This window comes from Equus quagga, chromosome 21, assembly GCF_021613505.1.
Source record: "Equus quagga isolate Etosha38 chromosome 21, UCLA_HA_Equagga_1.0, whole genome shotgun sequence".
In the NCBI taxonomy this organism is placed as follows: domain Eukaryota; kingdom Metazoa; phylum Chordata; class Mammalia; order Perissodactyla; family Equidae; genus Equus; species Equus quagga.
The window spans coordinates 26,925,465-26,950,795 of record NC_060287.1 but is presented as its reverse complement, the minus strand read 5'-3'; the positions used below and the strand labels follow the sequence as shown (position 1 = coordinate 26,950,795).

General features: G+C 35.4%; 1 protein-coding gene across 1 annotated transcript; it reads left to right on the top strand.

The window, feature by feature from the left end:
- The first annotated feature begins 1,323 nt into the window (after nt 1-1,323).
- Nucleotides 1,324-1,865, top strand: LOC124231383 (keratin-associated protein 19-3-like). The gene has a single exon (XM_046648167.1). The coding sequence runs from the start codon at nt 1,374-1,376 to the stop codon at nt 1,635-1,637; it is 264 nt and encodes an 87-aa protein (XP_046504123.1). The 5' UTR covers nt 1,324-1,373; the 3' UTR covers nt 1,638-1,865.
- Nucleotides 1,866-25,331: the final 23,466 nt, after the last annotated feature.

Here is a 25,331-nt window from a genome sequence, read left to right as displayed (position 1 = left end):
ATGACGACAAAACAGAACAAAATCCTCAGTAACACATTTACAGTCATGCAGAGTAAACGTATTGCTACTGTCAAGTCTAGGATATGGTCACATTCCAGTGGGACTTAAATTTGGATAGTGGCTTAAATTTAGGTTTGGTTTACTCTCTTCACAGTGTGAGCTGAGAAACCTGCGTAGACTGGCCGACTACCTTCATATCTTTGTTTCCTGCCTCAGCCATTTCACCACTACACATTCATTTCTGAAGAGTTTCAAGGAACCAGGATTTTAAGAGACCCTGTCATAAATATTGTACAATCTTAAGAGCATAGAAATATCTTTTAAACATTTAAAACCTTAATGAATAAGTAATAACTTATGAAAAAATGTTTGCTGATTGCCTGAGAGAAAATAAGGGGACAGGACACATGGAATTGGTAAAGAAAATATAAGGACAAATTGCTATGATAATGAGTAGAGGGATGAACTATTGATTGGAAAAAAATGGATAAAAACACAAGACCTAGCTGGTGGAATACATATTGGGAATCAATGTAGAATAAGATTTAAAAAGAGATTTGAAAAGAGAAATGATATATGGATTATGAAGAAGAGTAAAGAAGAAGAAATGGTAACTGTAAGCATGGAGTCAAGATCATCTGCATTTTTAGATAATACTTAGGGTATAGCCCACTCAGGAAAAATGGGTAACGGTGTAAAGAGCATATTTCTGAACAGCTTCAGACTGGTTATAAAAGTGAGTTTGATCTCTTGGATAGTCCCTCAATTTCTGAAAGAAATTTTCCTATGTTGATAAACCAAAAGGATGCTTCGCAAGCTGATATATAAAATCAAAATAATTTTCATGAGTGTGTGTGTTTATTCAACTTGAGAAATAAATTTGACGTTTGAAGAATTTGATAAATTTAAGAATTTTAAGCTTGATCAGTGTATTTGAATCTAGACGGAAGTAAGAACAATCCAAAGGACAATATGAACACGAGAAATAAGGAAGTATTTAATGAGAAAATACCATCAAATATGATGCAATACTCTTAGTAATGGAGAGTTTATTTAGGGAATTTTTCTTTTGTGACTTTGAGGACAGATTTTCTTTTGTTCTCATTAAAAAGGAAAGAATGTAGAGAGTTCAAGGGCTTTCTAACTAGGCAGTTAAGCAAGCTCAAAAATTTTAATGGGTGTGCACCTCTCCTGTCAGCAAAGAGATTAATGAGTTGCCTCAAGTAAATGAATAATTTGTAATGATACAAAAGAATGGCGGCGTGTTTGATCACATGCTCTACTCAGGGTATATAAGCACACCTGTACAGATGTCGACAACCGCACTCAGGATCTTGCCTTGAACAGCAAACCAACTCTCCATTCCTGACATCATGAGCCACTTCGGCAACTACTACAGAGGAGTGGGCTACGGCATTGGAGGCTTTGGTGGCCTGGGCTATGGCTGTGGCTCCGGATGTGGCAGCTTCCACAGACTGGGCCATGGCTGTGGCTCTGGATGTGGCAGCTTCCACAGACTGGGCTATGGCTGTGGCTCCGGATTTGGCAGCTTCCGTAGACTGGGCTCTGGAGGCTTCGGATATGGCTGCTGCCGCCCATCATGCTATGGAGGATCTGGATTCTCCAGCTTCTACTGAACCACAGCTCTAGTTATGCAAAATCTGTTACTATGAGTACGTTTGCACAACATTCTTCAATCGGAGGACTGAGACTACCCTGGGCCAATTTAGCGAGAGCAATCTAAGAATTTCAGAGAATTTATTATTGTAAGCATGTCGGCATCATGTCTACTGGCGTCCTCAGCTTGGGCACTAAGAAATGATGTATATTAGATATCAATAAATGGCCTAATTTGAAATAGAAAATATGGCTTTTTCTGGGTTTCATTTGACTCAATTATTTGTACATACTTACATGTAAATTTTACTATTTGTCAATTAGAAGTAATACACACAATGTTATATTCATATGTATATACATATTAACATATAAAAAGAATTTGAGTTTGAGAATTAGTAATTCAAAACAATTAAAATGTTTTTCTTTTTCTTTATTTTAGTCACATACCTTTCAGAATTGAATTTGACAAGAAAAAAATCAACTGTGGAGCTTTAAATCTCTATATATTTTAAGAAACATTATTTTACATATTTCATATTTTATCTCTTTCTATTTATTAATGGAATTCAAAATTTGGACTTAATCGTTTACCTCTTTCAAAAATTTTGATTTTCTCCATTTTTTAAAATAAAAACAAGTGGTGTTAGATATATCTATTTATGGTTGCTAAATATCCATGTCATTAAAACTGTAACAAGAGCAAACTTTCTTTCCACAATCTTATAATCCATATTTCTAAATTTTTAGAGAAAGTAACCTCTATTTTTCTATGAATCTTTGAATTATATATTATCTTCCTTTATTCATAATCTTCTGTTTTCATCTAGTTGGTTGTGTATATAAAATAAGGCTGATCTAAAAGTCATTGATAAACTGGAAATGAAAGTGGTTTCAGCTGTACAAGAGTACCAGTCAATAATTTCTTTTTAGATTATGAAAAGAAAAATTTCAGTTAAAATCATCCCTTCAAAAGTAATATTTTAGGACCCGCCCCGTGGCTGAATGGTTAAAGTTCTGCGCTTCACATCCATGGCCCATGTTCACGGGTTCAGATCCAGGGCATGGACCCACTTCACTCACCAGCCATGCTGTGGAGGTGTCCCACATACAAAAAATAGAGGAGGATTGGCACAGATGTTAGCTCAGGGCTAATCTTCTTCCAGCAAAAAAGTAGGAGGATTGGCAGCAGATATTAACTCAGGGAAAATCTTCCTTAGCAAAATTAATTAATTAATTAAAATACTATTTGATTGGCAGCATAAGAAATAAGGAATAGGATGGGTAAAATATTGGATTTCCTAAATTGTTTTCCTTAAACTAAATGGTATCTTCAGGTAATGATATGAACCTAATGATATTTGGTATAAGCTGGAAAAGTGTAATAAAATAAAGGACAAAAATGAAATGATAGAATTAAAGTCTGAAAGGGACATTAAAACTCTGAAATGCTGCACTATAATCTTGCAGGCATACAATCTCAGAATAAGTGATTTTCCCTGAGAATTAATTAGTAGCAAGACTAGGGTCAGAATCCTGCTTTTCTGAGCCTCAGGTATTCAATTATGCTATACTGTCTCTCTCTTTATGTATTTTCACCTTGAATGTCGTCAGATAAATCATTTTGAAAGCTCTGGCCATGGTTATAAAAAGAGCTAAATTATCACAACTGATTTTATGGAAATTAGTACCTTTACTTAGGTTAACATCTATGTTTCTTTAACATTTTTATTGTTCTGATATAGGGAATTGTACCTCTCAATTTCTGTTTTATCTGCTTTTGAATATGGCTAAACAATGAGTAACGTTAAAACTTAACTCTAGGTAAGACAACAACAACAAGCCCATCATGACCTCTTCTTTCAGGCAATGCTATCTCAAGGTGGTATTATGTAGCGTCACAGTGGGCTGAGCAGGGGAAACAGAGCCAGGTTGTTCCATTGAAGGATTGGACAGGGTAGTTTGACCCAGTAGGACAAAATTTCTCTTTTTCCTTTCATTTGGTTAATATCTCCAGGGACAGATTCCATGGGGCTGACAAGCAGTACTCAATACAATTACTACTGCTGTTGACGTTCTTAGTATAATCAATATTATCATAATTTTGTTCTGTTTAAGCTTGTATTGATCTGTATCTAAGGTGAGAGAAAATGTTTTGAATTTGTAACAAAAGACTTGTTTACTTCCAGAGAAAATGTGAGAACATTTTTCTCTCCTCCATGCATCAACATGAACAGAAACCTGGGTCATGAGCTAAAACTTTCTAAAAAGTTGTAATGATCTAAATCTGCTTTTGATCCACTGAATGGACAGAAAAATGATAACCTTCTGAAGAAATTTCCCAAGTGACTTTCTTGCTTGTGCACATAGGGAAAAAAGAAGATTTTTTCCATATTTTTCAAAATGTTTTTATTGTTTTTACAGGTAATGCACATTTATAAATGATGCATACCATAGTCGTGTGTTTTCTTCTTTGAAAGCGCATTTAGCATTTATTGTTATTGAAGTTTTTCACTTGTTATTGATATAAGTTTCATAGTTATTCTATACAAGTTCTCATATTGCTTCTATACACAGAAACAGTATCATGCATTTGAAAAAGTAGCCGTTAGTCATGGTCACATGCTCTGACAGAGCCACACAAGAAGAATGTGAGATCTTTAATTCTATGTAATTTGTTCATACTTCTAAACGATTCACTAAAAATAACAACATTCATTTTATCATTGGCTGATTTTCTGAAATGAGAAATAAAAATAGAATGAAGCTGGGTTAGAGTAGTATGAAGATTAAAGGCTAATATTGGGTTAAATGCCACTTTGAAATCAGAAGACCTGTTGGAACTCATGTCAGCCTGAAAATATTTCTTAGAAAAGCCAATGAGTTTCTTAGGTTATGATATGCACAGTCCTTGTTTTAATATCCGTTAAAGTCATATAATTCTTTCAAAAAATATTGTTGAGTGCCAACTAAATGCTAGGTTTTGTTTAGATACTGTCAGGTCAATGAAAAAATCCACCGAAAAAATGTCGTCCAAATATTACTTATAAATCTCAGTAAAAGCTTAGCAATATGGTTAAAATCATATAAAACAAGTTTCTTGAGTCCTAAGATTCAAGATATGGGCACATTTGCATAAGGCTTAGTAAGCTATGGGTCGGCTTTGGGTATTGGTAACTAACTCTCTGGGCTGAGCAGAGGGACTCTGTGAATACCAGGCCAACTGTCTCCAAAGAGTGTCTCCTTATTCTCTGCTCATTTTTACAATTGTGCTATACATTTAGAGAATTTACTAAGTATTCCAGTTTGTATGAGGGTTTTTAAAATTTCAGATAACCTCAGGAGTTGAAATGTGTTTTAAACAAGTAAAATATTATCAATATTTTAGAAATCTTTAGTTGATATCTTAGGAAAAGTTACTTAGAAATTGCTTGAAAACAAAAAATGGGCAGAAACTAGGTAAAGAGAAGATAAGGGTAAATGTATTATATTGACTATGAATATCTAGAGGCAAGGAATTGCCGTGTTGATTTGCGTATATAGGTGGAGCTAGAACGATTTACCCACTTCACACTTTTCCCTGGATGTAGCAATGAGTCATGGAGGAAGGAAGTTGAGTGAATTTTAACATGAGATTTTAAAAAGATATAAGATACATGGATAAATGGTGGAGGGTAGAGACAGAGAGAAAATAGTGTATGGAGGCAAGTATAATCTGAATTTGTAGTAGTGGTGAGACTAGAACTTATTCTGAAGAAAGAGCCTAGCATATAAAAAGAGAACTGTGGAAAGGCTTCCCACAAGATGGATTTTCAATCACTGTGATGGTCTCTCTACTTCTGATTCCAATTCTGCTATGTTTTTAAACCAATTCAAGTATGATGGTGTGTAAAGCTAAAAGTAAATCTATCAATTGCACATGGTCAAATTTCTAAAACTCTCAAAGTCAGGTGAGCTTTTGTTTGTGTTGTTTTCTGTTATACATGGAAGGTGAGCCAAATCTTAAACTTAAGGTGTTCTTTTATAAAAAGGTGTATCCTTTGCCTCTCATGGTGCAAAAAATATGTCTTTTGAAGAAAGTAATAAATTTGAGTCTTAACTTTGATTATTTCTCAATATTTTGTAGAATCAATTACAACCACCCTCAAATACCAGTGATGAGAAGATATTTAATTAGAAATTCAACAATATTTAATGTAACTGATGTTAAGTGACTGGTAATAAAGAATTCTATTTAGGGATTGGTATGTCTATACTTTGGAGAAACAGCAATTCATTCTAACAAAATTAAAGCAACCAGCTCAGGACCAACCTAATTAGGGAGCCAAGCAGGTTCAAGACATTCTTAATGAGTCTGTGGTCAGGGGACTATAGATTAATGGGTTGTCTCAGGCAAGTGTAACTCATGGAATGATACTAAAGGAGGGGCATGTGTTTTATCACATTCTCTGATCAGGGTATATAAGCCTCACTGTAAAGATGTCGACATTCACACTTTGAATTTTGCATTGAACAGCAAACAACTCACCACTCCTGACACCATGAGCCACTACAGCAACTACTACAGAGGCCTGGGCTATGGCTTTGGAGGCTCCAGTGAGCTGGGCCATGGCTATGGCTGTGGATGTGGCAGCTTCCACAGAATGGGCTCTAGCTTTGGTTCTGGGTGTGGCAGCTTCCACAGACTGGGCTCTGGAGGCTTCGGTTACAGATGCCACCGCCTATCCTTCTATGGAGGATATAGATTCTCTAGCTTCTACTGAAAAATTGCTGAAGTTGGATGCAGAGAGAAAAACCTTCTGACTTCTTTTGTCCTATCTTGTGCTTTAATTCCCCAATCATCCATCTTATTTTCTCTGCGATCAATTGATTGATGACTATTATGGTTAAACTGCTTCTATGAATATTTGGTGACTTTTTACCTCCAGAACCTACCATCTAAATGCAGATTCAATGTGTAAAACCATTCTAGTCTGATATCCTCTTTTTGGTTTAGCTTTTTTTGCCACCATTACTATGATGTCATCTTCCTAGCAAGATCCTAGAGAAAACTTGTATTTACTTCTGTCTAATAAATTGGTTACTCTTGATATAAATACTTTGGTTCTTTTTGATGTTTTTATTTTTATTATTTTAACATCTTTTGCAACTGATATAAACTTGTACTTATGAAGCAGGGAGGTCTGTGGCTATGTGATATAGTATGATGAAATGTTTCTAGTTCTCCATGTATACAAGCTTGAGAACATATAGGGTGTCATATTAACACTAAATGAAAATAACTTGCCCTGTCTACTTAGGGTATTAGCCCCTTCAAATGTCCCTCAAGTGTTCATGGGATTACTAAGAACTATGTAATTCTCACATGTACATTCAAGTGCATTCTTCAGTGTAACATTGCTGTTAGCTGAATATCTTCTTTTTTTAAAGACAATTTTTTTAGAGCAGTTTTAGAATCACAAAAAAACTGAGAGGAAGGTACTGAGATTTCCCATATACCCTCTGCTCCCACACACCCACAGCCTCCTCTATTATCAGCATCCCCCATCAGAGTGGTTCATTGGTTACAATTGATGAACTTACATTGACACATTGTAACCACCTGAAGTCCATAGTTTGCGTTAGGGTTCATTCTTGGTGGTGTACATTTCATGGGTTTGGACAAATATGAAATGACATGTATCCATCATTATAATATCATACAGAGTATTTTTACTGTCCTAAATATCTTCTACACTCAGCTTATTCATCCTTTCCCCCGCTGAATCTCTTTTTGGTATCTATCTCTGGTCTTGCCAGCCATGAATTTGCTTTCTTCCAACTGTTGTTCTGGAGCAGAAGAGGAGATGGGGAAGTATCGCTCATTTCCTGGGCAGAAATGACACTTCTATAGTGGCATCTACTGAGGGTCATTGTCCCTTATAAGGCTGATCCACCTAGCAGTGCCATGACGTACTAGAGTACAGCGTTCTATGGAAAATAGGGGTTGGGGGGCATTTTGTGATTTCTTTTTATACTCTGTTAGAGGGGGTCTTAATATTCTATAGATCTTCTCATGAATAGATAATGGTACAAAATCAAACCCTAGTAAAACACAAAATCTTTTACTCATAAAAGTTTTTCGTGGCTACCAACTCTGGCTCCGTACTCAGTCAAGGTCAAGGAAGCTGTCTATTTCTTCTTTCAAGATTTATTCTCTCCTAGAAAAGTTTTCAGTCTCTCCAGAGTAACTTGCTTTTAGGCTTATTCCATCAGTTCACCACTTGGAACAAGCTTCCTGGAACATCAACAGTGAACACAGATTGAATCCCCCTCTAGAAACTTTCCTAGCTAACTTTTAAAGTGTACCAGAGCAGCCTGTTTCACCGGTTTGTCTGACATGGCCAGACATGTCTGAATCCACTTAAGTTCACACTTGGACCCCACTACTTACCCCTTGAGAAATTCTTATTATTTTTCTGTAAACCTAAGGGAGGAACATTACTGTATGAACAATTTCTCACAGAAAAACTGTTACCTTTTTACCTACACTGTAATTTAGATTTCAGATCAGAAAGCCAAAAAGGGAAGCAAAAGGAAAATAAAGAAAGAGAAGAATTTATAGATCAAGGGCCCAGGGACTTACAGAGCATGTGCCTTACATATTTTTCTCAGGATGACATGAGAACCAGAGTAAATACGTGGCCAAGTGCCATTAAACTGGAAGGTGTTGATTCAAAGAATCTCTAGCACATCCCTTTTGCACGCATTTAATCGTGCCAGTGATACATAAAGCTTAGTATGTTCTAAATACCTGGGATAAAATAGAAGAGTTCTTCTGATAATTATTTTATTTGTTAACCAAAAAGTGCAGTGGAATGATCCTTGTGGATTAATAATAATGATAATGGTAGTTACTATTCTTTATGATGTATATCTTTGATCTTTCATTTTCCATTGTCTAAAATTTAACAACATATGAAGCAACTTGAACATTTACATGTGCACTTTAAGGGGTGTAAATCTATATAAAGCTTTCCCTGATGAACATATAAAAACATTGTGGGGCTTTTAGAGAATCATTACTTAGAATATATAATACACGATTGCTCAACACAATTTTCTCCAGACAGACTGTACATCCGAATAGATATAACCTTGCATACCCTGCATGTACGTTTAAATGCCGGCCTTATTTGAAGGTCTTTTTGATTTTTGATCTGAACTGTCCAGATGCTATTAAATTTTATTTTTCCTCAAACATAATTAGTGATTTTCCTGAATGTCATGGCTTTTAGAAGCAAATTGCAAAAGCTATGCTTATGTTGTTGGTTAGATTATTAAAGAATTGGAAACCAGGAACATGCAGCACATTTCTAAATTGAGGTCACTAAATAGTTCTGTTGGGAGAATGTTTGTTTATATCTATTGTATCAGTAAGCCGTTAGAATACACATTTCTTTTGAAGGTAAGGAAGGTTGGAAATCTCCTGATTAAAGATATATGTCCTAATTTTGAAGAAGGCATAATAGTGTTAGGTGTACCGCTGATATGCTAGTGAATAGGGATTGCATAACTTAGGATCTAGGATTAATATTAAAGGACAGAATTGGAGGGAAAATAATGCCTTTGTGTGTATGTGAGGAAAATTGGTCCTGAGCTAACATCTGTGCCAATCTTCCCCTATTTTATACGTGATGCCACCACAGCATGGCTTCATGTGCAGTGCTAAGTGTGTTCCCAGGATCTGAATCTGCAAACCCCTGGCCACTGAAGTGGAGAGCGCAAACTTAACCAGCTCTCCACTGGCCGGCCGCTGGAGGGAGAATAATATCTTGAAACATGGATGCAGAAAGTAAAATTTCTTACCTCCACTGAGAAGTGTTTTAGAGACGTAATGGTCATAATCACATCTCCTTACTGAACTCAGATTGGTCATAGGCAATTTAATGATAAAAATCAATATAAAAACTCTTTAGTCAATGAAAAATGCTCTATTAATATGAAGGAGTAGTTTAGCAAATGTTTTATTATATACGTGTATAGGATAAAAGTTCAACATACCTGATCAATTTTCAAAGACTGAATAAAAAGGTTTTTTTTTTTTTTAAACATATTCAACAAATGTAATTCCTGGTCTCCAAAATGTGTAGGACTGGGTAGAAGCTATGGATCTATCTATGGCTTTAGCTATGAACCTAGAGATATGTGTTTAGCTATGTTTCTGCCAAACACCTTTCTATGGGTTATAGAAACCATATGAATTCTATGGTCCAATTGGTTGATAATGGCACCGTGTTCCATATAGCCATTCGGGTCAGGATTTGTAGAGGCTTTCCATGTCTTTTCTCTCATCTCTATATCCAATTGGTAACTGCTTTTTGCTAGCTTCTTAATGTATATATCCCATTTTACTCATTTTCTAAAGTCTGCAGTCATCATTTGTCACTTGTCACTGTCACTATGGCTGTACCTTCTCATATATTCTTATCTGATTCCTAGGATTCAGAGCCTCTCCTCACCCTTTGGTCCCTTTGTTAAAAGCCCTTTGTTTAAAACGGCTTCTTATGTGTCTTGGGATGACACAAATGCTACTATTACAAAGAAAATGATGCAGCTCTCAATGTGCTGATATGGAAAAAATCTAAGATAATTCTGTTGAAAGTCAATTTGCAGAAGAGTATGGAACATGGAGTTGGTCCACCAGATATGAAGCTCAATAAGCACTGACTGAATTAATATGTGTAATTACCTAAATAATCTATAATCTTTCTCAAATATTTGCCTTTATCTTTGCTGCTCCTTCACCTCAGATGCTATGCTCTTCACTTTTTATATTGAGCTCCTACTCATCTTCAAAAATCAATGTAATTATTCCGTCTGTTGGGATGCCTTTTCTTATTCCACAAGGCACCTGACAGCATCATGTACAATGCCACTTCCTGACTATCCGATTGGACTCCAGTCTCTTATACAGCTTTTTCTTCATAACATTTATCACCAATGGATGTTACATATTTGATTGTTTATTCACATAGTATGTGTCTTCCCTAAGGAATGTAAACTCCATTTGGGCAAGGACTCAATGACTCAATCTGTTTTACTTACTGCTGAATCCTCAGTGCCTCGAGCAATAGCTGATCCACAGAAAATATTTCATAAAATATATACTGAGTAAATCTAAGGTAGAACTAATATATTAATTATTTATTTATATACCTGATTCTCCATTAAACTAGGAATACTTTTATTGTAATGATATGATTCTATTGATGAAAATGAAAATTAAGCTTTTATTTTCATTTTAAAAATCATGCTTTATTCATCTTTTGTATAGATATTTACTAACCATTTATAATATGCTAGGCACTCTGCTTGATGCAGAGGCATAACCATAAGCCAACATCAATATAACTAATAATAATAACTTATATTTAGTCTGTACTTACTTTATCTGACATTATTACCCCTAAACTTCAGAATTTAAGAGATACATATTCAGACATAAAAGGAGAAATGGACAGTAACACAATAATAGTAGGGGACTTTAACACTCCACTTACATCAATGGATAGATCATCCAGACAGATCAACAAGGAAACATTGGCCTTAAATGACGCATTAGACCAGATGGACTTAGTAGACATATGTAGAACATTCCACACAAAAACTGTAGAATACACATTCTTTTCAAATACACATGGAACATTCTCTAGGATGGATGACATATTAGGCCACAAAACAAATCTCAATAAATTTAAGAAGATTGAAATAATATCAGGCATCTTTTCTGACCACAGCATTATGAAACTAGAAATCAACTACCTACCAGAAGAAAACAGGAAAAGTCACAAATATGTGGAGATTAAACAAAATGGTACTGAACAACTATTGAATCAATGAAGAAATCAAAGGATAACTCAAAAACCCTGGGAGACAAATGAAAATGAAAATTCTACATAGCAAAATTTGTGGGATACAGCAAAAGCGTTACTAAGAGGGAAGTTTAGTAATAAAGGCCTACTTCAAAAAACAAGAAAAATCTCAAATAAACAATCGAAAAATACACCTAAAGGAACTTGAAAAAGAAGAACAAATGAAGCCCCAAATCAGTAAATGAAGCGAATACTAAAAATCAGAGTGGAAATAAATGAAATAGAGACTAAAAAGACAATAGAAAAGATTAATGAACCTAAGAGATGGTTCTTTGAAAGGATCAACAAAATTGACAAACCTTCAGCTAGACTAGCCAAGAAGAAAATAAAGAAGGCTCAAATAAATAAAATGAGAAATAGAAAGCAAATTACAACAGACACCACAGAAATACTAAAGATTATAAGAGAACACTATGAAAAGCTATACACCAACAAATTGGATAATCTAGAAGAAATGGATAAATTCTTAGAGTTAGACAACTTTCTAAAACTGAGTAAGGAAGAAATAGAGAATCTGAATAGACCAATCAATAGTAAAGAGATTGAAACAGTAATCAAAAAGATACCCAAAAACAAAAATCCCTGCCCTGATGGCTTCCCCTGTGAATTCTACCAAACATTCAAAGAAGATTTAATACCTATCCTTCTCAAACTCTTCCAAAAAATAGAAGGGGAGGAGACACTTCCTAAGTCATTCTATAATGCAAACATCACCCTGATAGCAAAACAAGACAAGGTCAACAAAAAAAGAAAATTATAGTCCAATATCACTGATGAACATCAATGCTAAAATCCTCAACAAAAAATTAGCAAATCAAATACAACAATACATTAAAAGGATCATCCACCATGATCAAGCAGGATTTATTCCAGGGATGCAGAGATGGTTCAATATCCATAAATCAATCAGCATGATACATCACATTAATAAAATGAAGAATAAAATTCACAGGATCATCTCAATAGATGTGGAGAAAGCATTCAACAAGATACAGTATTCATTTATGATAAAATCTCTGAATAAAATGGGATAGAAGGAAAATACCTCAACAGAAAAAAAGGCCAAATATGACAAACCTACAGCTTATATCGTACTCAACAGTGAAAAACTGAAGGCTATCCCTCCAAGAACAGGAACAAGACAGGATGCCCACTTTCACCACTCTTATTAAACCTAGTGTTGGAAGTCCCAGCCAGAGAAATCAGGCAAGAAAAAGAAATAAAAGGGATCCAAATTGGAAAGAAAGAAGTAAAACCATCACTATTTGCAGATGACTTGATTTTATATACAGAAAACCCTAAAGAATTCAAGAAAAAACTATTAGAAATGATAAACGAATATAGTAAAGTTTCGGGGCACAAAATCAATATCCAAAAATCAGCTACATTTCTACATACTGAAAGTGAAATAGCAAAAAGAGAAATCAAGAATAAAATTCCATTTACAATTGCAACAAAAAGAATGAAATACCTTGGCATAAATTTCACTAAAGAGGTGAAAGATCAGCACGCTAAAACTGTAAAACGGCATCCAGGTGTCCCACATATAAAACATCATTGAAAGAAATGAACGAAGACACAAAGGTATTCTTTGCTCATGGATTGGAAGAATTAACATAGTTAAAATGTCCATACTTCCTAAAATAATCTACAGATTTAATGCAACCCCTGTCATAGTCCCAATGACATTTTTCACAGAAATAAAATGAAGAATCCTAAAATTTAAATGGAACAGCAAAAGACCCCAAACAGCAAACACAATTCTGAGAAAAAAGAATAAAGCTGGAAGTATCACACTCCTTGATTTCAAAATATACTACAATGCTATATTAATCAAAACAGCATGATACTGGCACAAAAACAGACATACAGACACAATGGAACACTACTGAGAGCCCAGAAATAAACCCACACATCTGTGGATAGCTAATTTTTGACAAATGAGCCAAGAACATACAATGGAGAAAGGGAATTGTCTTCAATAAATAGTGTTGGGAAAACTGGACAGCCACATGCAAAAGAATTAAAATAGGGGCTGTCCCAGTGTCATAGAGGTTAAGTTCACATGCTCCACTTCGGTGGCTCAGGGTTTGCCGTTTTAGATCCCAGCCACAGATCTATACAACGCTTATCAAGCCATGCTGTGGCAGGTATCCCACATATAAAGCAGAGGAAGATGGTCATGGATGTTAACTCAGGGCCAATCTTCCTCAGCAAAAACAGGTGGCAGAGATTAGCTCATGGGTAATCTTCCTTAACAACAAAAAAAAAGGAAAATAGAACACTCTCTTACACCATGCTCAAAAATTAACTTAAAATGGGTTAAAGACTTGAATGTAAGATCTGAAACCATAAAACTCCTAGAAGAAAACATAGGCAGTATGCTCTTTAACATTGGCCTTATCAGTATCTTTTCAAATATCATGTCTCCTCAGGCAAGGGAAACAAAAGAAAAAATAAACAAGCGGGACTACTTTAAGCTAAAAATCTTCTGCATGGCAAAGGAAACCATCAACAAAACAAAAGACAACCTACCAAGTGGAAGAAGATATTTGTAAATCATATATCCAATAAGGGATTAATATCCAAAATATACAAAGAACTCATGCAACTCAAGAACAAAAGAACAAACAACCAAAGTAAAAAATGGACAAAGAATCTGAACAGACATTTTTCTAAAGAAGGTATACAGGTGGCCAATAGGCACGTGAAAAGATGTTCAACGTCACTAATTATTAGGGAAATGCAAATCAAAACTACAATGAGATATCACCTTATGACCATCAGAATGGCTATTATTAAAAAGACAAGAAATCACAAGTATTGGAGAGGATGTGGAGCCTGTCACTGGCACAGCCACTATGGAAAACTGTATGGAGATTCCTCAAAAAATTAAGAATAAAACTACCATATGACCGAGATATTTTACTTCTGGGTATTTATCCAAATAACATGAAAACACCAATTTGAAAAAATATATATACTCCTATGTTCATTGCAGCATCTTTCAGAATAACTAAGAGAATACTGATGTACAGCCAAAATTTATATAATGTTATAAACCAATGTGTTACCTCAATTTAAAAAAAAAGATATAGGTATTGTTGGCTGATTGTTGTGTGGGTAACTGGGTGATTGGGTCTGCTCCACATGTCTCTCATCCTCCCATAGACTAAACCAGACATGTTCTTATAGAGACGGTAGGCATACGACAGCAAACTAGTTACCTGCAAGGGTATTGGACTCTTATACCCAGAACTGACACACTATTAATTCTGTCTCATTTTATTGGTCAGAGCATATTACTGGGCTGAGCCAGGAGTCCGAATGGGAGGACTCTACAAAGTCATAAGGCAAAGAGAGTAAATGAGGGAAGGAGCTATGCTTTGCATCGTATCATAGACCCCAGTGCCTACCCTTTCCTTTGAGAAATTATTTTTCTTAGGTAATGTCATCCACTCAAAGCAATCAATGATCTTGTCTCTGCAAACTGATGACTCTGAAATGTATATCTCTATATCTGTAACAATGCCAGGTACAATACAGGGCAACCTGAGAAATTAGAATTTCCAATATACAAAAAGCATGTTTTCAAAATAAGAATGTGCAAAATATCACATGGAACATACTTATACTACAAAAAAGTCATTCGTCTGAAATTCAAATGTAACTAGCACTGTGTATTTTTATTTGAACAATATGGTATACCTCCCAATCTGGCCTTTCTTCTGGTATTTTCCTGCTTGAAGAATGTTCCCAAATGTGTGTCCACATCAGCAACTGAGTCGCATTATCTTCTAATAGAATATTCCTCTCACACATGTACTCTGTCTGCCTCCAGACCCTCCATTCTGGCATTTCCACCCATCTAATACTCAAATATTGAAAAATGAGTCATGAAAATAATTTTCAATTTTTCTTCTCTCTTCTTTCATTGATTACTAATTGCCCTTAGTTCTGTCATTTAAATCTTCCTCAGAGAGGTTTCATCTTCTTCATTACCAATTCTCCTTCCCTATTTCAAGTTTTTACATCTCCTCATCACAATATTCTCTATTAAGATTCTTTGTAACTCAACTTTTACTCCATTCACATCTTAAGAATCCATTCTCCTTGCTGTTCAACTTACTGTTTATAAGACCAAAATTTGAAATCAGATTGCTTAGGTTGCAATATCAATGTTAATTAATTCTAGGACCTTGGGCGATTTATTTTGCCTCATTAAGTCTCATTTTTGTTATCTGCAAACTGAAGACAATTTCATTGTTTTCCTTGTAATTGTGGTGAGGATTAAATGAGCTAATATTTGTAGCACACAAAAGAATGGCCAAACACAGAGCAAACAATAGACACTAGCTATTACTATTATTGTTATTACCTTAATACTTTTATCTCCTTGTCATACCTTTTTTTCTCTATTTCATTCCATAGAAACACCTCTTCATCCCTTAAGGCCTAGCATATGAAAACTACTCTTACATCATGGTCCAGAAAACCAAGTCTGTCCTCAATCATATTCTTTTCACATCTTTTCTTTTTTCCACAACAACACTTATTATATAATGTGGCATTTGCTTATCTTTCTCCCCTGCTCAGTAGTGAGCTCCTTCATTGAAGTCTAGATTTACTCAACTTTAATGCATCTACATTGAAATTCATTACAGACAGATAGGCTGAAATGTTTTCCTTTTTATTTCACTCATGGCTGGAACACTAGATGGCTATTAAACTTTATATGATCCTATTATAAGTTGAATTTCTTTTATGTTATATTTTTATGTTAAAATTATAACTGAAATAATTTTCTAAAAAGATTTAAACAGCCCATATGACACACAGAATTGCTTCTTAGGCAGACAGTAAAGCATAATGCAAGTACAATAAATTATTAAATCCCCTGTTCCAACAGTCATTTGTGCCCGATGAAGAGGCCCAAACTCAAGCCTTCTCTACCAGTCTTCTCCAAAGCTCTGTTCAGATCTCTTAGGACAGTGCTATTTAATAAGCAAAAAAAGAGTTAAAGGAAAGATTACCAAACCATTATCACTGTCTTCACCATGTACTTTTCTTCCAGCAGTAAAGGATGTGAGTAAAATAGGATATATCTGACATGGTTCTTGGTTGAATGAGATGGATATCACTTACAAAAAGAAATTTAATGAGGATATGGGTAACTCAAAGAAGCTGTTGGTAAGCTAGGAGGTTGGGTTGACAAACTGTACAGGAACCAGGGATGTAAAGACTTCTGGAACAGCAACTAAGCCAATGCTACAGTAATAGCCTTGTTACATATGATATCATGTTGTCCATTACTGTTGTGGCTACTTCCAGCCACTGCTAGAGTTGGTTGCTGCTACTTCTGGACACTGCTGGTGCCGCCTCTTCTGCTCAGGATACTACAACTTTGGATGAATTCTGAATTATTCTTTTGTCTTTGCACCACTTTTTCAAAGATCCAAGACCAAGTGGAATCCTTCCTAATTCATGTATCTAAGACATTACTACTGGGAATAATAAAAAGAGTTATCTAGTCCTCTTCAGAGCCTGTAATGAAAATCACAATACTTCTTTTGGAACAAGGCTTAGCTACTGAGGAGTCCTTCACCTCCCCAAAAAGCAATAAATGCCATTAACACAGAACTCATTTGAAGTGAACCTACACATTCTTTCATAGTAGCTTCAGCCCAGAATAAAAGTAAGTACACAGTTCTCCTAGCTAAGTGATGTAAACTAGTTCATTCCTCAATCATATGTCCTGTGGTGGCTAGTTTTATGTGTCACTTGGTTGGGCTATAGTACCCAGCGATTTAATCAAATGCTAATCTAGGTGTTGCTGTGTGCTGTGTGCTGATCTCAGGCTATAGAGATAACCAATGTTGTGGTTGGACTGGACCTTGTGGTCCTTATTATGATTGTAAGATGCCTTTCAGCAATAACCACCAGGAAACTTTGAAAAAATAAGGATTTATTACTTAAAGAAACTGGAAATTACACAACACACTTGTGATCACACAGAGAGGTTGGGTGTAGAGAGAGAGAATGTGCATGGGTCTTGGGTTCTGCTTTTATTGGGGTCAAGAGCGTGGGTTTAGTGTTTGGCAGGATCATTTATTAGTGAATTTAAAACATAAGAGTGGAAATTTAAAGCATGAGAAGAGAGAAAGCAAGTGGTCTAAATCATCATTTATAGGCCATATATGACAAACCCACAGCAAATATCATTCTCAATGAAGAAAAATTGAAAGCTATCCCTCTAAGAACAAGAACAAGACAAGGATGCCCACTGTCATCACTCTTATTTAACATAGTATTGGAAGTCATAGCCAGAGCAATTAGGCAAGAAAAAGAAATAAAAGGGATGCACATTGGAAAAGAAGAAGTGAAACTGTCACTCTTTGCAGATGACATGATTTTATATCTAGAAAACCCTAAAGATTCTGCTAAAAAACTTTTAGAAACAATAAAAGAATACAATCAAGTTGCGGGATACAAAATCAACGTACAAGAATCGGTTGCATTTCTATACACTAACAATGAAGTAGCAGAAAGAGAAATTAAGAATACAATCCCATTTACAATTGCAACAAAAATAATAAAATACCTAGGAATAAACTTAGCCAAAGAGGTGAAAGATCTGTACACCAAAAACTTTTAAACATTGTTGAAAGAAATCAAAGTTGACACGAAGAAATGGAAAGATATTCTGTGCTCTTGGATTGGAAGAATTAACATCGTTAAAATGTCCATACTTCCTAAATCAATCTATAGATTCAATACAAGCCCTACCAAAGTTCCAACAACATTTTTCACAGAAATAGAACAAAGAATCCTAAAATTTATACGGAACAACAAAAGACCCCAAATAGTCAAAGGATTCCTGAGAAAAAAGAACAAAGCTGGAGGTATCACACTCCCTGATTTCAAAACATACTACAAAGCCATAATAACCAAAACAGCATGGTACTGGCACAAAAACAGACACACAGATCTATGGAACAGAATTGAGAGCCCAGAAGTAAACCCACAGGTTTATGGGCAGCTAATATTCGACAAGGGAGCCAAGAGCACACGATGGAGAGAGGAGAGTCTCTTCAATAAACGGTGTTGGGAAAACTGGACAGCCACATGCAGAAGAATGAAAGCAGACCATTCCCTTACACTATGCACAAAAATCAACTCAAAATGGATTAAAGACTTGAATGTAAGACCCGAAACCATGAAACTTCTAGAAGAAAACATAATCAGTACGCTCTTTGACATTGGTCTGAGCAGCATATTTTCAAGTCCCATGTCTGACCAGGCAAGGGAAACAAAAGAAAAAATGAACAAATGGGACTACATCAAACTAAAAAGCTTCTGCACAGCAAAGGAAACCATCAACAAAATGAAAAGACAACCTAACAATTGGGGAGAAGATATTTGCAAACCACATATCAGATAAAGGGTTAATATCCAAAATATACAAAGAACTCATACAGCTCAACAACAAGAAAAACAACAATCCAATTAGAAAATGGGCAAAAGATCTGAACAGAGATTTCTCGAAAGAAGATATATGGATGGTCAATAGGCATATGAAAGGATGCTCAACATCATTAGCTATCAGGGAAATGCAAATCAAAACTACAATGAGGTATCACCTCACTCTAGTCAGAATGGCTATAATTAACAAGACAGGAAACAACAAATATTGAAGATGATGTGGAGAGAAGGGAATCCTTGTTCACTGCTGGTGGGAGTGCAAACTGGTGCAACCAGGGTGGAAAGCAGTATGGAGTATCCTCAGAAAATTAAGGATAGATCTACCATATGATCCAGCTATTCCACTGCTGGGTGTTTATCCAAAGAACTTGAAAACACAAAGGCATAAAGATACTTGCACCCCTATGTTCATTGCAGCATGATACACAATAGCCAAGACATGGAAGCAACCTAGGTGCCCATTAAGGGACGAATGGATAAAGAAGATGTGGTATTTGTACATGATGGACTACTACTCAGCCATAAGAAATGATGAAATCTGGCCATTTGTGACAACATGGATGGACTTTGAGGGTATTATGCTGAGTGAAGTAAGTCAGAGGGCGAAAGTCAAATTCCATATGATCTCACTCATAAGTAGAAGATAAAAGCAATGACAAACAAACACATAACATTGGAGATTGGATTGGTGGTTACCATAGGGGAACGGGGGAGTGGACAGGGCAAAAGGGGTGATTAGGCTCACATGTGAGGGGATGGACTATAATTAGTTTTCAGGTGGTAAACATGATGTAATCTACACAGAATTTGAAATATATTATGATGTACATCAGAAAATAAATAAATAAAAATAAAATAAAAGTCATCGGTTATTGAAATCAGCCAAGATCTCTAAAACAAAGGAGCCTCAGTGAGGGGAGGTGGCCCAGATCATTATCATTGTGGCTGGCAATGGTTTTATTCCATACAGCAGTCTTTGAAGTGGATGCCTCCTCCCTCTTCTGCAATCAAAGCTTAAGTCAGGCACTCACATTACAACAACAACAACTGTCAGGGCTTACACTACACTGTGAGAGAGTGTTGGATATGTGGTTAACATCTATAATCAGTTGACTTTAAGTAAAAGAGATTACCCTACATGATGTGTGTGGATCTAATCCAATCAATTGGAGACCCTAAAAGAAAAACAGGTTTCCCAAAGGATTTCTGTCTCAAGACTGCTGTATCAACTCCTGCCTGAATTACCAGCCTGCCAGCCTTTCCTTCCCTTTTCAGATTTGTCAGCCTGCACAATCATGTGAGCCAATTCTTTAAAATAAAGCTTTTTATATATGTATATGTATTAATAGACACACACTATATATATATCTCCATATATATGCTATATATACTGTATATATAATATAGTATTGTATGCTATACAATATATACTATACTACTCTATACAAGTAGTGTGTATAGTATACATATGTATATATAGTAGTATATAGTATATATAAGAATGTATATATATTACATATATAATATACATACATATAATAGTATGTATACGTATACATATAATATATACATATATATACATATATATATGTATATATATATATATATAAAATTGGTTCAGTTATCTGGAGACCCTGACTGATACATCTCCCAAAAAAATCCCTCCACTTTTCTATAGGTGATAAAAACTCCCCTAAGTCAAATCAAATCGCCACTTAATACTTGGAGTCATGATGTGTGATCACAGTTAGAACTGTAAATTCATTTCCTGAGGATTGAGAGGAGGACAGACTGTATATTACTCTGAATGTTGTGTCCCTGGCACACTAGACACAAAAATGTTGGGAGAAAAAGGGAATAGGAAAAGGAGAAAATGAAGAGACAAGTCTGGAACAAGAGATGGAGTGTCAAGAGGGCAGCGTTACCTGGAGTGACACAGCGAGAGACCTAGAACCCAGGAAAGAGCATGTGGTGAGCGAGCACCTAGGAATAGATGTGACAGGAGTGATGAGCAGAGACCAAAAGGAAATGGATAGGAAGTCACCAAAGATCAACCACCTCTACAAAAATTATGCTCCAACCTTTTAATAGATCTGAATGTGTCGTAGAAAATACCATCAAGAAGTATCTGTCATATTTCCTTTCTGGAAGGTCCTTTAAATCAGTAGGGGAGGCAAGTGGAAAATATATAGGCTCTTGAGTCTGCTTACCTAAGTTCAAATCCGACTTGTGCACTTAATAGCTGTGATGCTTTTGAGCATATTATTATTTAAGCTCTCTAAGCCATCTGTGAAATGAGGGTAATAATAGTATCTACCTCACAGGATGATTGTATTAAATAAATGAATACATCTAAGGTTCCTGACACATAGTATATTTGAATAAACACTTACTATTCTTACTATTATTATCACTAAGTTGAGAGATATGTCAGCCTCAGGGACTCAGCTGGAGTGGTTAACCCTTTAATGGAGGTTGGTTTTGGATAATGGTGGACAGATCATGACGTTTACATAAAATATCTTCTTAAAGAGGAAGTCAGAAGCAGTCATATATAATTAGTGAACCAAAATAATCTTTTGAAATACGATTGGGGATTGCCTCATGTCATGGAGTGAGTTTATGGGAATTTCAACCAGGCTGAGATAAAAGCCAAGGCTTTGAGGATGAAAGAATTACCCCTAATGGGCACAAAGTTGATTAAAGGAATACTAAATTAAAACTTGTTAACATGTAGGAGGCCCTCCCTTGTTGGAATCAAGGGAATATTAAAGGGTTTGGGGGGCTCATATGCTATTTGAGATGTAAAGGCTGCAGGCTTTATCAGCCTCACTTCTGAGGATTTGTAAAGTACTGTGCAGAGAGTGACATTTAAGCTCAAGTAACTCAGCTTTTACTATGCAATTCAATTCATTCCTGTAAAAGAGTAAGCTGTGGTCGTTGACATCCAGGCTTCCACAGAAGCTTTGTGATGGGTATTGTGACCTCAGTGGTTTAATTCACCATTCTCATTTTGGCTGTGGAGATAAGGACTTTGGAAGACAGAATGAAAATAATATTCTGGCCTCTGTCTGGTCATGGAAGGTATATGTTCTCAGTAACAATTCAACATCCATTAACAAGATGCTCACATTCTGCATTCGTTGAATTATTACCATGTTTGTCCCATCACTGGGTGCTATTTTGATCATTTGTAGACCAGCATCTTTAAAGTATGACATTTTCTTTCCCAAAATGATTTCAGTGAGTGACTAGCTCAGTATTTACATGTTGGAGAACAAATCTCAGCTTTGATACGTTACAAATCACATTGCAACCTTCCAGGCTGCTTCATTTCCACCTCAATATATCATGTACAAGGAAGTTTCTATGGGAAGAAATAAATAAGCTCATGAGGTATTCTCATGTCTGAGATGAGGTGTGATAGCGTTATTCAAAGGACATTATTCTTCTGGTGGATTCTTTCATGTGAGGGTTATATCAGCTATGTTCTTTCTAATGAGGACAATTGGTTACTATGGAAGTCTTTTTTTATTTATTCTGGGTGGTAGGAAATATAACACCATAACATTTAAAACCAGAAAAAGTAAATGTATAATTGGTACTCAGGTCTACAGCAAAAATACTAAAGTCTAAAGCAATTAAAATAGGTCAGTCCAAGCAAAAGATCAAGCAAGTTGATTTTAAAGCATGTAGAGCAATTCTCAGTTATTTATTTTTTATTTTTCTCTAGCACATTTGATGCATTAAATATTCAGTTTCTGGGCAAAAAAAAAAACTATATTTCTGACAAAAGACTTATAAGGTGAAATGGCAACCTAACCTTATTAAAGATTTAATAGCAAAGAACATCAAGATTATGGCAATTTATACAACCTATTTGACCCAATTGGTTGTCCCAATTCTTCAATTTAGAAAGTCAGTTTTACTCACAGATCGTTTAACTTTGTCATTGTGCTTGTGCAGTAACTTTTTAACGTTTCCTTGACCTTTACCCCAATATTCAGTTTATATCTTTCACAGTAACTGTGTGAGCCATTATTTTTCTTTTTGTATTTTCAGTTTGAATCTACTTATTATTATCATCTATTTATCATTGTAAAAAAGCAATGATTTCTGCGTATCATATTTCTTGGTGTTGATTGGGCCTTAGCAATGATTTCTTGTTTTTAGTAATAATATATGTTGTTCCCATAGACATCTGCTTATAATGACTGAGTAGACACGAGTTTTTCAAACCCAATTTAAATAATGGTGCTGATAGAATAATCTTTTAACTCTTAACTGAAATACATCTCTTCTTTCCTTTCAGAAACACCAATAAGTACTCTAAGGTGACTTTAGTTGTGACTTATCTGTGGAGTTAATTTTTTCAACTTTTATTCCAAAGGATGGCATAGTGTAAGCATCATACATCACTCATATGTCACATTCATGTCTTGTATACTACTTCCGTAGTTCACCCAACCTCATCTCCACATCTGGAAAATGAGGGTGTTGTACTGGTTTTATGATCAAGGTATTGTAACATTCTATGAACCTGTTTTTACCATTACTGCTGAGCAGAGTTTCTTTTTGTGTGTGTGTGAGGAAGATTAGCCCTGAGCTAACTACTGCCAATCCTCCTCTTTTGCTGAGGAAGACTGGCCCTGAGCTAACATCTGTGCCCATCTTCCTCTACTTTATGTGTGGGATGCCTGCCACAGCATGGCTTTTGCCAAGCGGTGCCATGTCTGCACCCAGGATCCGAACCAGCGAACCCTGGACCACTGAGAAGCTGAACGTGCGAACTTAACCGCTGTGCCACAGGGCCGGCCTGGCAGAGTTTCTTTTTGAAACTAAAAATTTCATTTAGAAAATAATGCCAAGTACTTAAAAATATATATATGTCCTTATGGTTTAAGACAAACGGCTAATAATTCTTATTACTACTACAAATTATTACATAATCTATGTGCTTTTGTATTTTTTCATTTCATCTTAATGGAATTTACAGAAATGTTGATTACCTGTCTCTATTAGTTGTCTGATTATCTAATGGATGGTTTATAAGATTTGTAAGGAAAATGTTACAACTTTCAAGCCAAGTATATGTTTCCATCTTTACCTAAATTCCAAAGGCATAAGAAATAACTGCTCTTCAGTGTTTACTGAAAAATCTAATGAGTTTTTAAATTCATGACTTGAAATAACTTAGGTTAACTGATTTTTATTTTCAAGACATTTTGTTTCCCTTCATGAATTGATGCTTATCGCTCAAAATAAAACAAGCGAATATATGCTTTTTCATGAGTTTGAGTTACAGTGCTTAGCAAATAGTCTGCCTGACCTCAAATTTAATCACCTGGGATCAATTCGTTTGAATTTAATAAGAAATCCACCACTTAAGGCTGAATAATTTGCAAGAACATGGATGAACCTGGAGGACGTTATGCTAAGTGAAATAAACCAGACACAGAAAAACAAATGCTCATGACCTCACCTATATATGGAATCTAAAAATGTCAAACTCGTAGTAACAGAGAATAGAATGATGGTCACCAGGGGCTGAGGGCTGGGGGACATGAGGAGATGTTGATCAAAGGGTATAAACTTTCGTTATAAGATGAGTGAGTTCTGGAGACTAATGTACAGCATGATGACTATGGTTAGTAATAATATATTGTATGCTTGAAATTTGCTAAGAGAGTAATCTCAAGTTTTCTCACCACAAAAAAGAAGGTAACTATGTGAGGTAATGGATGTGTTAGTTAACTTGATTATGGTAATCATTTCACAGTGTATATGCATATTAAAGCATCATGTTGTACACCTTATATGCATACAATGTTTATTTGTGTAATCATACATCAACAGAGCTAGAAAAAACCCACCATTCAAACATGCAATTTCACACTGAACATTCCATACTCACCATATACAGACAGGAAAGGGGAAGTAAAAAGCCCTCTTGCCTTCATAAAACATTAAGGTTTTTTATACCCTTCATCACAAGGCAATAGTTGTCAAAAATACCCTTGGGTTCACTAACTTTCTTTTATTTGTCCCATTCCTTTCTGCAGTATATCTCCTTTAGGTCACTTTATCATTTCACCTTTGTCCAAATTTCCCATTCTTTAAACATTTCCATTAAACATTTCCTTTACTAAAACAAACAGACAGAAAAGAATTCCTTTCCAAAATGTCTTTCTCTTTAGATTGTCCATTATGCTATATCTCTGAATTAAAGGGAAATGGTAGAAAAATACAGAGAATCAACTAAAACTTTCCTTGAGAGATTAGACAGAAATTACGAGTATCAAAAATAACTCCCTTTTT